Here is a 13,897-nt window from a genome sequence, read left to right as displayed (position 1 = left end):
AGATTTACTGGTCCGGAGAGATTTCTGCTGAAATCGTTGTTTTCTTAAAATAAAAATCCAAATGAAGTAGAGACAGAACTCCTGCTGGAGGCCGTTAATACAGGTGTAAACATGATGTTTTCACACATTTTGGTCTAAATCATACATCGAGACTTTTTAGAAAGGGATGTGCCGTTTAGTGTCATAGATTCTGGACATGAATGTTGATTTTTAAAGTAGAAAAGAGCATCCATTCTGTTTTTGCTTTCATTTTATGCACTTTTGACTTTGGTGTTTATGTCCACTCATGAACACCAAGTATTGTGCCTTTCTTTTTCTTTTCACTGGCTGTGCTTTAACCCTCATTTTTTAATCATTAATTTGAATATATTTTTATAGTTTCATTTTTACTTACACGTAAAAACCAGAGCTATTTATAGAAGTGGATATCCGGTACATATTTAAATGTATGGGGATATAAGTAAGGATAAATATTTAACATCCTTCCCTTATATGTATTCATAAATTCTTGCAATAATGCTGTGCAAACTTTTTCTACACTGCAATATTAATACAATAGTGCAATTTTCTGTGCAACAAAACAACCCTGTGTTATCTACCTGTAAGGGGAAAGGTCACATGGTGTTAAATTTTTAATCACTGTTCTTATTTATACTGTCGTTTTGTGATCCCTTTATTGCCCCTCATTACTACATTACTATTTTAACTTATTCTTTTTTGCTGCAAGAAGTGAACTTCCCTTATAGGGAGTCTTATCTTTGTACACAGCTTATATTATTCCAATGTCCAATATTCATATAACATCATGTATAATATCAAACACCTCTCACCTCTTCCTCTGACAGATTCATTGAATAGTAACATTTTTTATCTTCTTTATAATCATGGCAGAAATGTTCCAAGCGTTGCCCGCTGCACGCTGATGATCAACTTCACCCTCTGAAGTTGTTTTGATTAGGCTTTAGACATAATAATTACACAACTGCATTCAAGTACCCGCTGCTGCAGCAGCATCCACACAGCCTGAATAGAGACTGATGGCAACAACCTGCAGCCATTAGCTGACGGCTTGCGTTCCATTGATCCGATTGCATTAATCAAGGCTGTTTACAGAGGGAACACAGCAACCAATGATGGATGACTGGCGGTAATTATGCAGCAGCCTGCAAACATCACACCTCTCATTTATGCTGTGCTGACACAGTCAATGAAAATAATCCACAATCCTGTCTATTTTAACACTAGTTAAGAAATCTTCCCGACAGCTCCTCAGCTCCCATGAGAGGCATTTAGGAAAGTGAAAGGCCGAGAGGGAAAGGCAGCAAAGGAGCCGGAGAGATGAAGAGAGAGGAAGTTTCTGTTTATCTGATCACAGCCCTTTGCCCTGCCGAGTCTCCAAGACAAAGTGAGAGGGCACAAGTGGCAGGAGGAGAATTAATTGCATTTTAATAATCGCCAGCTCTTTTATTAATGAGCCTTGAGTCCCTCTTTTGTTTTTCTAGCATTGACTACTTATCTCTGCCACTGGCTGCATTAAAGGCTTAGCAGCTCATTTAGTTCTGAGATGCTCACTGTTCGTCTTGTTTGCAGTGTTACCTGGGCAAACCAAACCAAACACCATGTGCTCCATCCATATGTGGTTTGGAGGAGCAGAAATATGACACACGTTGTAAGATGAAGCCATCATGAGAAACTCTGATTTCATTTGGTGAAGATTTCAGTGGTTGTTAGCATTTGCATTTGTTTTGTAAAGAAGTAAAAGAGATGCTGCTTTCTTTTTATACTTGTTTTTTTTGTGCAGCTGTTTGCAGGATGCATAGTATTAAACGACCAAATTATTGGTGCTTTTTCAGCTCAGTTAGTGGAGCAGTCGCCCCATGTACAGGCTACAGTTCTTGTTGACGTAGTATCCGTGACGTCACCCATCTGTTTCTGAAGCGCTGTTTTGAGGCCAATCGGCGGCAGCAGCCATATTGGAAATGTTGAACTCAACCTAACTGCTGTTGAGCAAGTGTGAGGTAAATAGCCGGACTTTGAGCCTCCTCACTAACAGCTACAGTGTTCCCGTCTGTCAATCAAGTCAGCTGTGCCTCTCATAATGGAAAACTCGTAATTTAAAAATTGCAGCATTAGAAAAATAATTCAACCCCGTACAGTGTGTGTAGATTGAGAAATGAGGTATCCAGACTACACTCGTCTTTTGTACCAGGCTGTAAACATGTTTATTTCTGCTGTAAAGATTGGCTTCTTTGAATTGGTGTGTATGTGGTTTCCGGTACTTCCGGAGTCAGCCTCAAGCGGATCCTCGAGGAACTGCAGTTTTTAATACCTCCGCATTGGCCTCATATTTTTAGACCGGAGGTTGCCGCTTGGTTTCAACTAAATTTGGTGCATGTCTTCCTCCACTCTCTCTTGCATGCTATCCTATCAAATAAAGACTTAAGCAAACAAAATAAGAAGTAACAAATCTCTCTGCATCAATGTGATAGTAGTAACAGTTAAATGAGTACGTAGTTATAAAATTAAGATTGTGCACCTATTGAGCCTAAAGCTAGCAGATTTTTTTGCTCTGTAATTTTTATACTACATAGCTAAGACTCACAAAATTCCTTGCTCTGAAAAGCTCTGAAATCAGGATCCATATTCAGACCTTGTGCTATACATTTTAGCTTTTTCATTCCTCGCTCAATTTTCTCTCTGTTTCAATATCCCCTTACTTGTCCTCTTTGCACATGCATGTGTAATGTTAAATAACATCAAAATTTAAATACCCTGCGTCTATCAGATGGATGACAGGTCTGCTAATTGGCATACTCACATGCTCATTTTAAAACGATCTTTTCAGGCTCACCATCTTTGGACATTTCACTCCATGACATCATATTTCTTGGCTGTTAGACAGCTGGTTAATGTCTCCGCAACTTCTTCAGAACAGCATCATAACTCTGCCTCAGCTGTTGGTTAACTTGTCCTAGTCATGCTCAATTGTTCAAGTCTTTCATCCCGTCGGTGAAAGCGCGGTGAGTAGTGTCACCTGGTGTAACAAATATTAGCGTTTAATCGCTAAATCCTACATATGAGACAACTGTGCCTTTTTAGATGTTTTTAAATTGTGTTTAAAGGTGACATATCATGCAAAATGGACTTTTTAATGGTTCTCTACCTGAAATATGTGTCCCTGGCATGTCTACAAACCCCCCGAGAATGAAAAAAAATCCATTCTGCCCCTGTTTTGATTTTTACACCTTTCTGTAAATGTGTGTGAAACGAGCTGTTTCAGACTTCCATGTTTTTGTTACGTAACAACAAAATCCGGTCTGTCACGGAGTCAGAGCTCGGAGCTTGTTCAGCCCATAGACTGTATAAAATAATACTGAATCCCTCCTCTGTTTTTCATTACCTGCACATATGTGTGCTAACAAGGAGCTTAGTAAGGAGGCATGCTAGTTGTAGGCTGTCTTAATAAACACAAAGGTCGGTTTACTCCCCACGTCTGCAGATTTGAAGATCTAGTGGATGATTTTTATTTATCATGGATAAGTGCTAGCGCTAGTTAGCATAGCTACATAGTTACATGTCATAGCTGTAGCTGTGTACCAAGAAACAAGTCGACATACTGACAAATAAAACAACAAGAAACACTAAATCTGTGACCAATCCTTCAGAAAAGGTCCAGGTGCCTTTCTGGCAGAGGTCGGTTTTACTCCCCACGTCTGCAGATTTGAAGATCTAGTGGATGATTTTTATTTGTCATGGATAAGTGCTAGCGCTAATTAGCATAGCCACATAGCTACATGTTCATAGCTGTAGCTGTAGCTGTGTACCAAGACACACGTCGACATACTGACAAATAAAACAACAAGAAACACTAAATCTGTGACCAATCCTTCAGAAAGGTCCTGCAGCCTTTCTGGTAGAGGTCGGTTTTACTCCCCACGTCTGCAGATTTGAAGATCTAGTGGATGATTTTTATTTATCATGGATAAGTGCTAGCGCTAGTTAGCATAGCCACATAGCTACATGTTCGTAGCTGTGTACCAAGACACACGTCTACATAGTGACAAATAAAACAACAAGAAACACTAAATCTGTGACCAATCGTTCAGAAAGGTCCTGCTACAGGCGCCTCTCCGTCAGGATCAGATTCTGGATCAGATTCAGAGGGTTGAAGTAACGTGATCTCTGAGCAGCCGTGTATATGCAGCCAACATGTAAACATTAGATCAACGTGCTGGACAGCCGAGGCAAATCCACTTCCTGAGGGGGCGTGGTCAGAGAGAAAACCGAGTGTTCTGAGGAGGACTGAAGAAGAGGGTTCTTCAGGCATGCCAAAATCTGATTTCAAAGTGTTTTTTTGAGCATAAACTTTAAAGACATGTTTTGGGGACCTCTTAGACCAATATATATTGATGAAAAAAGCGTGATATGTCACCTTTAATCTAACTTAATAAACAAAGATTGTATTTTAAAACCATGCCTGTAATCAGAACCAGCTACTCTTCAACCCCTAGCCCCTATTGAACCACCCCCCAAACACAAGGATGTGGACCTTGATCCTAAACATTCCAGTTTCCAGTATCTCAGTGTTGTTGTTATTATTGTGTGTTACTGCACCCACAACCTGATCGGCCCCTTATTGCATTCAAACCACCTCCTGCTTACTGTTGCTTGGCTAGCCAGGCCAGAGTAGCGTTTATATCTTTTGCCCCCTCTTGTGAAAGGTATTATGGTCAAATGGCTCCGGCTATGTGTGCAGAAGCCTTTGCTCTCCTGCGGCCTGTAGCAGCCAAGCTAAATAAATATTACATGTACTCTATTCTAAAGGGTAGCCATTCCCGTCTCATTGGAGCAGCAATATGCTCCTCTAACTTTTACAATCTTACATCAGCCAGCCTGACTGTAGCCGTTTCTCCTTTCTGGGGATATTTCTCTTAACTTCTTTGTTCACTACTTTCATCCACACTTTGCTCTTTGTGCCACAATATAGCTGCCTTTTCCTTTATATTTACTTCACTCTTGGTGTGTAAAAAGTCTTTCTGCCCAATTTCTTGTGGCTGGAGACAAAAAGCCTGTGGAAAAAAAAACGAAATAATAAAACACTAACAGGAGTAAATGGGAAAACAATTCTCAAGTCAGCCATGTGTTTTCTTGCCAGGCTCGGCCTTCAATTGATGGAACCTATTTCTTTTTTCCTCTAGACTAAATAATTTCACACACAACTGGGAAGGGGACAATCATATTTCACGAGGCTGTACTATATCATCCACTGGAGCACCTTGGTATAATACGCTCAGGCTCCAGCCAGCCAGCCAGACGAGGGCTGCCGTCCCTGGAGGTGGAGAGGGATCTCTAATATTAGATCTGTAATAAACAAATCATCAGTGCTAATGGTGTGACAAAGCCGGTGTCTTTTGATGTCACAGCTTCTTTATTTACCAGCCACACTGGCCTTTGCTTCACTCCGGAGCTGCGTCAAAGAGCAGAGAGCACAGAAGGTGGCTTAATGGAAGCGACTGGTCTCCCCCGGCTGTCTGCTATTTCCGTCTGCCTGTGCTGCCGTCGAGGTGGAAGTTTTCTCCTCATTATATTGTTGTTTACAGATTCCTCCTTCATCCCTCTTATCACTGATTACCTTCACACCTTCACTTCGGTGCCGTGACTCTGTGCACGCCCACCACCAGCAAGCCTTCATTTCAGCTATTTGAAAATATGTGAGGGATGATTTCCTTTTTTTTTTTTTTGTTGTCAGATCCGAGACGCCCCCGCTCATTTACATCTATTTTGAATCCTAAACCAAACTTTAATGTTGCTGTTTACCAGCAGTAGCCACCACCTCGACTCAAGCCCATGAACAGCAACAAGGGGCATGCATAGACTGTTAAAGAAGCTGATCTGGCCATAGTGACGTCATCCATTGGTTTTAATAGAAGTAACCATAATTGGATGAGAGGCTTGATATGCATTATGGAAGGGATAATGTATGGTTAGCAGGTAGTTATGGGAATGGAATCCTGACAGGTTGAGACCCTGACGTGAATAATAAGCAGTGCACCTAATTACCTGGCTACTTACTTTAAATACAAACACGTTGATTAAAGATTATTTCATTGATTTAAATGATTTATGTTTACAGTTTTTTAAAATAGTCCCAGTGATTCCTCGTCAGTTAGCGTTCCATGGTGATGGATTCTTCTCTGCCTGTTGTGGTGCATTGAACATGAAACTGTCCTCATTCAGCTCTCCTTCTTCTCTGAGCTCTGTGGTTCACACACCTTTAAAAAGAAACTGATGTCTCAACTTTGAACCCTGCTGCTATCATCACCACCATTCATGGTTTAACTTTCTTTGTAGAGATCGCTAACCTAAAGTTTCTCTCACCTGCTCGTTGATAATACAACTGGACAGGATCCAATATGAAAATGTCCGTAGCCTGTTGATTTAGCATGCTAAGTGAAGCTAACGTTTTAGCTACATTGTTATGATGCTAACCAAAGCTAACGGTTTTACCTCACCTTACGGTCTATGGTGTCAACAAGCAGAAGCTAAATGTGCCTGAGCTCTTTTCAGTGGAATGATTTGACATGATGTGTGAGCATTTTCCCTCTGTGATTTCTCATGTTAGTGAATTAATCTTAGCCGTTTTGGGGTTTTGACCAAGCGGCAACCTCCGTCCATGAGAATTGAAGCCAATGCGGAAGTGTTAAAGGTGACATATCACGCTTTTTGTCATCGATATATATATTGGTCTAAGAGGTCCCCAAAACATGTCTTTAAAGTTCATGCTCAAAAAAACACTTTGAAATCAGATTTTGGCATGCCTGAAAAGCCCTCTTCTTCAGCCCTCCTCAGAACACTCTGTTTTCTCTCTGACCACGCCCCCTCAGGAAGTGGATGTAGCCTCAGCTCTCCGGCACGTTGATCTAATGTTTACATGTTGGCTGAATATACACGGCTGCTCACAGACCCGCGTTACTTGAACCCTCTGAATCTGATCCAGAATCTGATCCTGACGGAGAGGCGCCTGCAGCAGGACCTTTCTGAACCATTGGTCACAGATTTGGTGTTTCTTGTTGTTTTATTTGTCAGTATGTAGACGTGTGTCTTGGTACACAGCTACGAGCATTAAGCTATGTGGCTATGCTAACTAGCGCTAGCACTTATCCATGACAAATAGAAATCATCCACTAGATCTTCAAATCTGCAGACGTGGGGAGTAAAACCGACCTCTGCCAGAAAGGCAGCGGGACCTTTTATGAAGGATTGGTCACAGATTTAGTGTTTCTTGTTGTTTTATTTGTCAGTATGTAGACATGTGTCTAGGTACACAGCTACAGCTACGACATGTAGCTATGTAGCTATGCTAACTAGCGCTAGCACTTATCCATGACAAATAAAAATCATCCACTAGATCTTTAAACCTGCAGACGTGGGGAGTAAAACCGACTTTTGTGTTTATTAAGACAGCCTACAACTAGCATGCCTCCCTCCTAAGCTCCTTGTTAGCACACGTTTGTGCAGGTAATGAAAAACAGAGGAGGGGTTGAGTTGTATTTTATACAGTCTATGGGCTGAACAAGCTCCAAGCTCTGACTCCGTGACAGACCGGATATTGTTGTTACGTAACAAAAACACGGAAGTCTGAAACGGCTCGTTTCACACACATTTACAGAAAGGTGGAGAAATCAGAACAGGGGCAGAATGGATTTTTTTCATTCTCGGGGGGTTTGTAGACATGCCAGGGAAACATATTTCAGGTAGAGAACCATTAAAAAGTCGATTTTGCATGATATGTCACCTTTAAAAACTGCAATTCATCAAGTGTCCACTCGAGGATGGCTCCTGAAGTACCTGAAAACCACATACACACACATTCAAAAAGCTGATCTTTACAGCAGAAATAAACATGTTTACAGCCTGGTACAAACAACGAGTGTAGTCTGGATAGCTCATTTCTCGATCGGCACACACTGTACGGGGGGTGAATTTTTTCGTAATGCAGCAATTTCGAAGATATTAAGATTACGAGTCTTCCATTACGAGAGGCACAGCTGACTTTCTTGACAGGCAGGAACACTGTAGCTGTTGGCGAGGAGGCTCAAAGCCCGCCTCTTTACCTCACACTCGCTCGACAGAAGTTATGTTGAGTTCAACATTACCAATATGGCTGCTGCCACCGATTAGCTTAGGTGACGTTACGGATACTACGTCAATTATACAGTTCATGGTTTTGACCAATCAGAATCAAGCATCTTTCACAACAGGAAGATCAGCAAGAAAGCCGGGTAATGATTCTTTATAACAGTTGAAATCCCACCGTGGAGCAGTAAGAGAGGGATTCATGAGCTCTGTCTTGATTCAAATTAACACTGTATTTTGTGTTGTTACTCCCCCATACAAACAATCTGTCCTAATGCTGCTGTAATGAGGCACCGCATATACTGCCACATCAATCTGTCTCCTAGCAAAGGCAGAAATACAGCAAGAGTGGTGAGCTAAGGAGGAGTAGGGAATTGGGAGTGGGGGAGTGAAGAAGGGGAACTAGGGAGGAAAGAAGACAGCATTTCTTGTCTTACTCATCAAAACAGCTTTTCTATAAGTGCACTGTGAAAGTGAACATGACATCATATAAGGCCTGAAACATAAAATCTCCAGTCCTCGTCGGCTGCTTTTTCTAATCTTCTCCAGCAGCTGGTAACGACTTATTTGTCCCACTGTCTTTGATGACACCCTGCTGCAGCACTGTGAGCTCCTCAGAAGGCATTCAATGTTACAGTCTGTCAGGCCGGGTATTTGATTCCTTTCATTCCAGTATAGAGGGAGAATCCATAGTGTGAATGTGTTTCGCAAACATGCAGGTTTCCTCCACTATCACAGCTGTCTCACCTACTGTGCGTGAACTCTGTGGGTGGGTGTGTGTGGGTGCACGCAGCCTTCCCGCTGTGCAGTTTGTGATTTTGATTCCCTCCCTACCTACAGGCAAAGGACCCGAGACACTGTTCGCGGGGCAGAAGCTGAACGACAACGAGTGGCACACGGTGAAGGTGGTGCGGAGAGGCAAGAGCTTGCAGCTGTCTGTGGATAACGTCACAGTGGAAGGTTAGTGTTTGGTCCTCAGAGGCGGATAATGGAAAATAAAAAGTCCTGCTGTAACAGGAAGTCAACTGCTGTGCTATGTTTCATTAAAACCACTCATTAAAGTGGAAGGTGAGTAATTATGATGATAATGAGTCAGACATGGAGGTGGTGTATGATTTGTTCATTTATTATTAAAGTGATATTTTCAGTGTGTGGTACCAAACAAACAAAAGTCTATATTTGCAATTGTCACGCTTTAACTGAAATTGAAATAATTGGATTCATTTTGTGTCTCTAAATAAACCCTAATAACCAATTTGTTTCCAAATCTTAGAACAGTCTTGGTCGGTGGCCCAAAAAAACAACACTCAAGTTATCCCTCAAACATTATGACTGGAAGCTGTCTCCTAGTTTATTGTATTTAGTACACAAGAACTCAATCAATCAATCAATCTTTATTAATATAGCACCAAATCACAACAAATGTTATCTTAAGACGCTTTTTGGGGGGTCACAGTGTCGTTCCCCGACAGTCTAAGCCTATAGCAGCATAACTAAGAGCTGGTCCAAGCCTGAGCCAGCTCTAACTATAAGCTTTATCAAAAAGGAAAGTTTGGGGCGTGAACTTAGCCTAATGGTTAAGTTGCTTGCAATGAAGCAGATGAATTTACTGCAGCTATATGGGTTGCAAATCCTGAAATGATGCATATACACTACCAGTCAAAAGTTTGGACACACCTTCTCCTTCAATGTTATTTATTTTAAGTATTTTCAACATTGTAGATTAATACTGAAGACATCAAAACTATGAAATAATCTGGTTTTACCATAATCTGGATTACAACAGTAGTCAAATAGAGCTATCCATTGTGTACTAACCCTACCTCTGAACAACACAACTGATGGTCTCAAACACATTAAGAAGGCAAGTCATTCTACAAATGAACTCTTGACAAGGCTCATGTTCATTAGAAACCATTCCAGGAGACCACTTCATGAAGCAGACTGAGAGAATACCAAGAGTGTGCAAAGCTGTCATGAAGGAAAAAGGGGGCTACTTTACAGAATCTAAAATATAAAACAGATTCTGCTTTGTTTAACACTTTTTTCTTCATTCAATAATTCCATATATGTTCTTTCATAGTTTTGATGTCTTCAGTATTATTCTACAGTGTTTACAATCATTACAATAAATATAAACCCTTGAATGAGAAGGTGTTTCCAAATTTTTGACTGGTAGTGTGCATGAACACAAATCCAGACGTGCAATAACAAAGAAAATACATGCAAAAGAAAAAAATGTTACAAATTGAGACTTGATGACAGATCTGCTCCAGGCCTGTAGGGGTGCTAAGTGGAACAGTTAACAACATTTTGTCACTGACGGGAGAGAGTGAGGGAGTCAGACCATATAGTGACAGACACTGCCAAAGCAGAGTGTCGGTTTGGAGCAGGCTTCACTTCCAACTGCACAAAAACACAACTTCAGAAAACGTATAAAAACATACATTGCTTTTTTTGAGAAACTATTTCTGATGCTAAACTATTTCTGATGCTAAAGTTACCTTCTTTGCATGTTTGTTAAGTTAGTTAAGGTTCTCTGTTAGCTGGAAAGCTATAAAGCAGTTTCTCCCCGCTCTGAATAAAGAGTGTGCATTAGCTACAGAGTTGAATTAGCCACACAGCTGCTGTAGTTGTAACATTAGTCATTGTTGCTGTACTAGACCTGGAGCACATCTGTTGTTATTATTGTGTTTTTCTTTCGCGTCTTCTATGTTTGTGATTTTTTTCGACTTGCATGGTTTACGTAGCCTGTTTACAACCGTCAGTCTCAAAAGTCTTGAGTTTGTACACAAGGAAGTTGCATCCCTATCAAAACCATCCAGCGATACATAAAAAGCTGAAAGTATGATATGTGTGATTCAGACTGAATGCAAAGAGAAATGAAAGGAGAAGATGTTTTTCAAGCAGATGCTACCTGTGAATGAGCAGCTGAGGTCAGATTTCAGAGGTTCAGGCTCTCAAGCTGCTGAGAAAACAGCAAGAGAGGGGTAAAATGTCAAGAGATGAGCTGGAGTCACAGGCACTCACCGTATTGTGGCCTCAGGCGGAATGATCGCAGGGCAGAGGATGAGGAGGGAGAGGTGAGGAAAAGGTGTGAGATGTATGACGGAATAGAGGAGAGTGGGCATACTGGGGCCAGGAGGAAGGAATGACCCTGAGAAGTTCCCACTGGTTCATAAACTGGTTCACAAGAAAGGAAGGGGAGGATGTGCCCGGTGAGTCCTTGCAGACCTGGCCCGGTTTCAGCAAGGAGGTAAATTCAACCGGCAGCATGCCAAGCTCATTAGTTACATATCCCAGTAAACATGACGTACATTTTGACTCAAAGAGCAGCAATAACGCAGAGTCTGCTTGTGTATATGTTTGAAAAAGAGGCCTAACCTCTTTACCTTCATAAAGCGACACATTCAAATGGTACACTCTTTAGTGAAGCTGCTATTATAATTTAAATATCTAACAATGAAAAAAATGTCTCCAAAATAATGTGTGCTTATCAACAAATTATTAAAGAAAATATGGAAACTAGAGCTTCAAAATACTCTGTATCACTCCACAGTTGACTGGAGCTCATTAAGATTGGAAGACAATTTCCACAAAATAAACCTCAAGAAGTTTCACCGTTCTTTCACTTTATCTCGATTGTTTTGACTCATTTTTTAAAACAGTCCAAATTCTCTGAACTTAACCCTCTGAAGTTTCATTTCTACATCACAATCCATGATTGTAAAACTTGATACAACACCTGAATCATTTCAGATGCATGTAAAAGCCTAGTTTGTGTATCAGTTTATTGACCAGCATCACTGTCCTTTCAGTCTGAATAGAGATTTCTGTCAACATAGCATTACGTTTTCCAGCTTTTGATAACTAAATTATAAGATAAGATAAAATATTACTTTATTGATCCCCAAGGGGAAATTTGGTTGTTGCAGAAACCCAGACATAAGTTCAATTGAGAATAAGTTTAAATAAGTAAAAATAAAAATAGAAAAATAAAGGTAGAATAAAAATGTATAGTTTTAAGATATATACAAATGTTTTAACCCTTAAAGACCGATATGGCCGCCGGTGGCCACAAATAGCTCTTCTTCAGTTTCCTGTGTTTGTGACCATGTTTGCATGTGTTCATGATCAAAATGTAAATCTGAAAAGTCACTTTTACCTCTGTGTCCTAATGTATGATATAATAACATCTCTACTTACTCTCAGACATTTTTTACACACATCCACAGGGTCAGTAAATCAAACATAAGAATACACCTGCTTTTTCCACTAAAAAACGCCTTAGAAAATACTATAATAAATGGCTGTAGCTTGCTCAGTAAAGGTTTGATAGTGACAAAAATTCATTTGGAAGTCTAAAACACCTAAGTACAACTTTCTAACAAAACTTCCTGATGTCTTGTCTGAGTTCACAGTAAAAAATGACCTAAATTTCCAAACGATTCTTAGAAAACTTCAGTATTTTCATCCATTATCAGACAAAACTAAAGTAAAACTGGTACTCTAAATGCAGCACAGTGAAAGATAAGGTTCTCCTGAATAAAATGATGTATGGCACTTGATGCTGAGTGCTTCAATAGGTTAGAAAAACAAGATAAATACAGGAGAGTCTGGCGCCCCCAGAAATGGTCTAGGTCTTTAAGGGTTAAATAGTGGTAATTACAGGCAGTATTAAAAATAGTTCAGTAGGGACAGGTTGACATGGTCTGGTTATGGTCTGGTTATGACAGATTAAGTAGTATAATAAATAAATATGGTTATATACTATGAATGTAAGTTGTTGTAAACAATAATAATGTAATATAATATAAGAAAGATAATTATATAATATAATGTCATTATATATTGTATTATGCATGTGATGCTCAAACAATGATAGAAGGTTTGTAAGCTGTGAAGACATGGATCACTTTACTGAGAATAAATTAATCAGTTTGGATCACTGAGCCATTAATAAGTGACTTTGGTACAGTTTTATAAGGAACTGTACTTATTTTTGTTTGCATAATAACTAGTTTGCATGAATGAATAAGAAATTCAAATATATGCTGATTTGAGCTTAATGTTTTGAAAAAATATTTCCTCATTTGAGAATTGAGCCGAAGCAAATGAGAAAAACTGCAGAAACATCTAGAAATCTTTGCATAGTTCTGGTCCCTTAACATCACTAAGACACGACACGACACGATAGGATGCTGTACGATATGATACACTTAATTGTCCTCCTGGGGAAATTAGTCTCGGACACAGGAGCTGCAGAGGCTTGGCTGTATCCCCAGTGGTATTCATAAATGAAAATATTAAAGAACAAACAACAATCAACTAGTAAACAAAGGATCACACACCAAAGAAAACCACAAACCACATATAGATAATCATAATACATTTTATTTATGGGTGCCGTTCATGACATTCAAGGTCACCTTACAAATGTAACAATAATTAAGCACAATATAAAAAAGCACCCGATAAAACAAACAAGATACAATATGAGAAGAACACAATGAATGGAAGGGTATATATTGCACATTACCCATATTGCACAAGATCTACATGGAGAAACATCAATAAGTGACAAAGATGAAAACATCTTGATGCTCCTGCACGGGACAAAAAGCCTCTTGGATCATTATTTCAACTTTTGATTTATGTGGACACCAAGGAGAATTTTAATGGGGTTCAGTTTGCATTGGGAGACTCAAGTCTTAAAATCCAGAAGTCTTAAATTCCTCCCAGAATGCTTCAAATTGTCAAA

The 13,897-nt window shown here is 39.9% G+C and overlaps 1 protein-coding gene across 1 annotated transcript in view; it reads left to right on the top strand.

Annotated features, from left to right (window-relative positions):
• The window catches only part of nrxn2b (neurexin 2b), a 1,139,450-nt gene that overhangs the window by 613,170 nt on the left and 512,383 nt on the right, over positions 1-13,897 (top strand). The window contains exon 13 of the mRNA XM_034676291.1: positions 8,977-9,096. Coding sequence (XP_034532182.1) covers positions 8,977-9,096 — 120 coding nt within the window. The remainder of the gene's footprint in view (positions 1-8,976; positions 9,097-13,897) is intronic.

This window comes from Notolabrus celidotus, chromosome 23 (genome assembly GCF_009762535.1).
Source record: "Notolabrus celidotus isolate fNotCel1 chromosome 23, fNotCel1.pri, whole genome shotgun sequence".
Classification (NCBI taxonomy): domain Eukaryota; kingdom Metazoa; phylum Chordata; class Actinopteri; order Labriformes; family Labridae; genus Notolabrus; species Notolabrus celidotus.
This window is presented reverse-complemented; position numbering and strand designations above follow the sequence as displayed.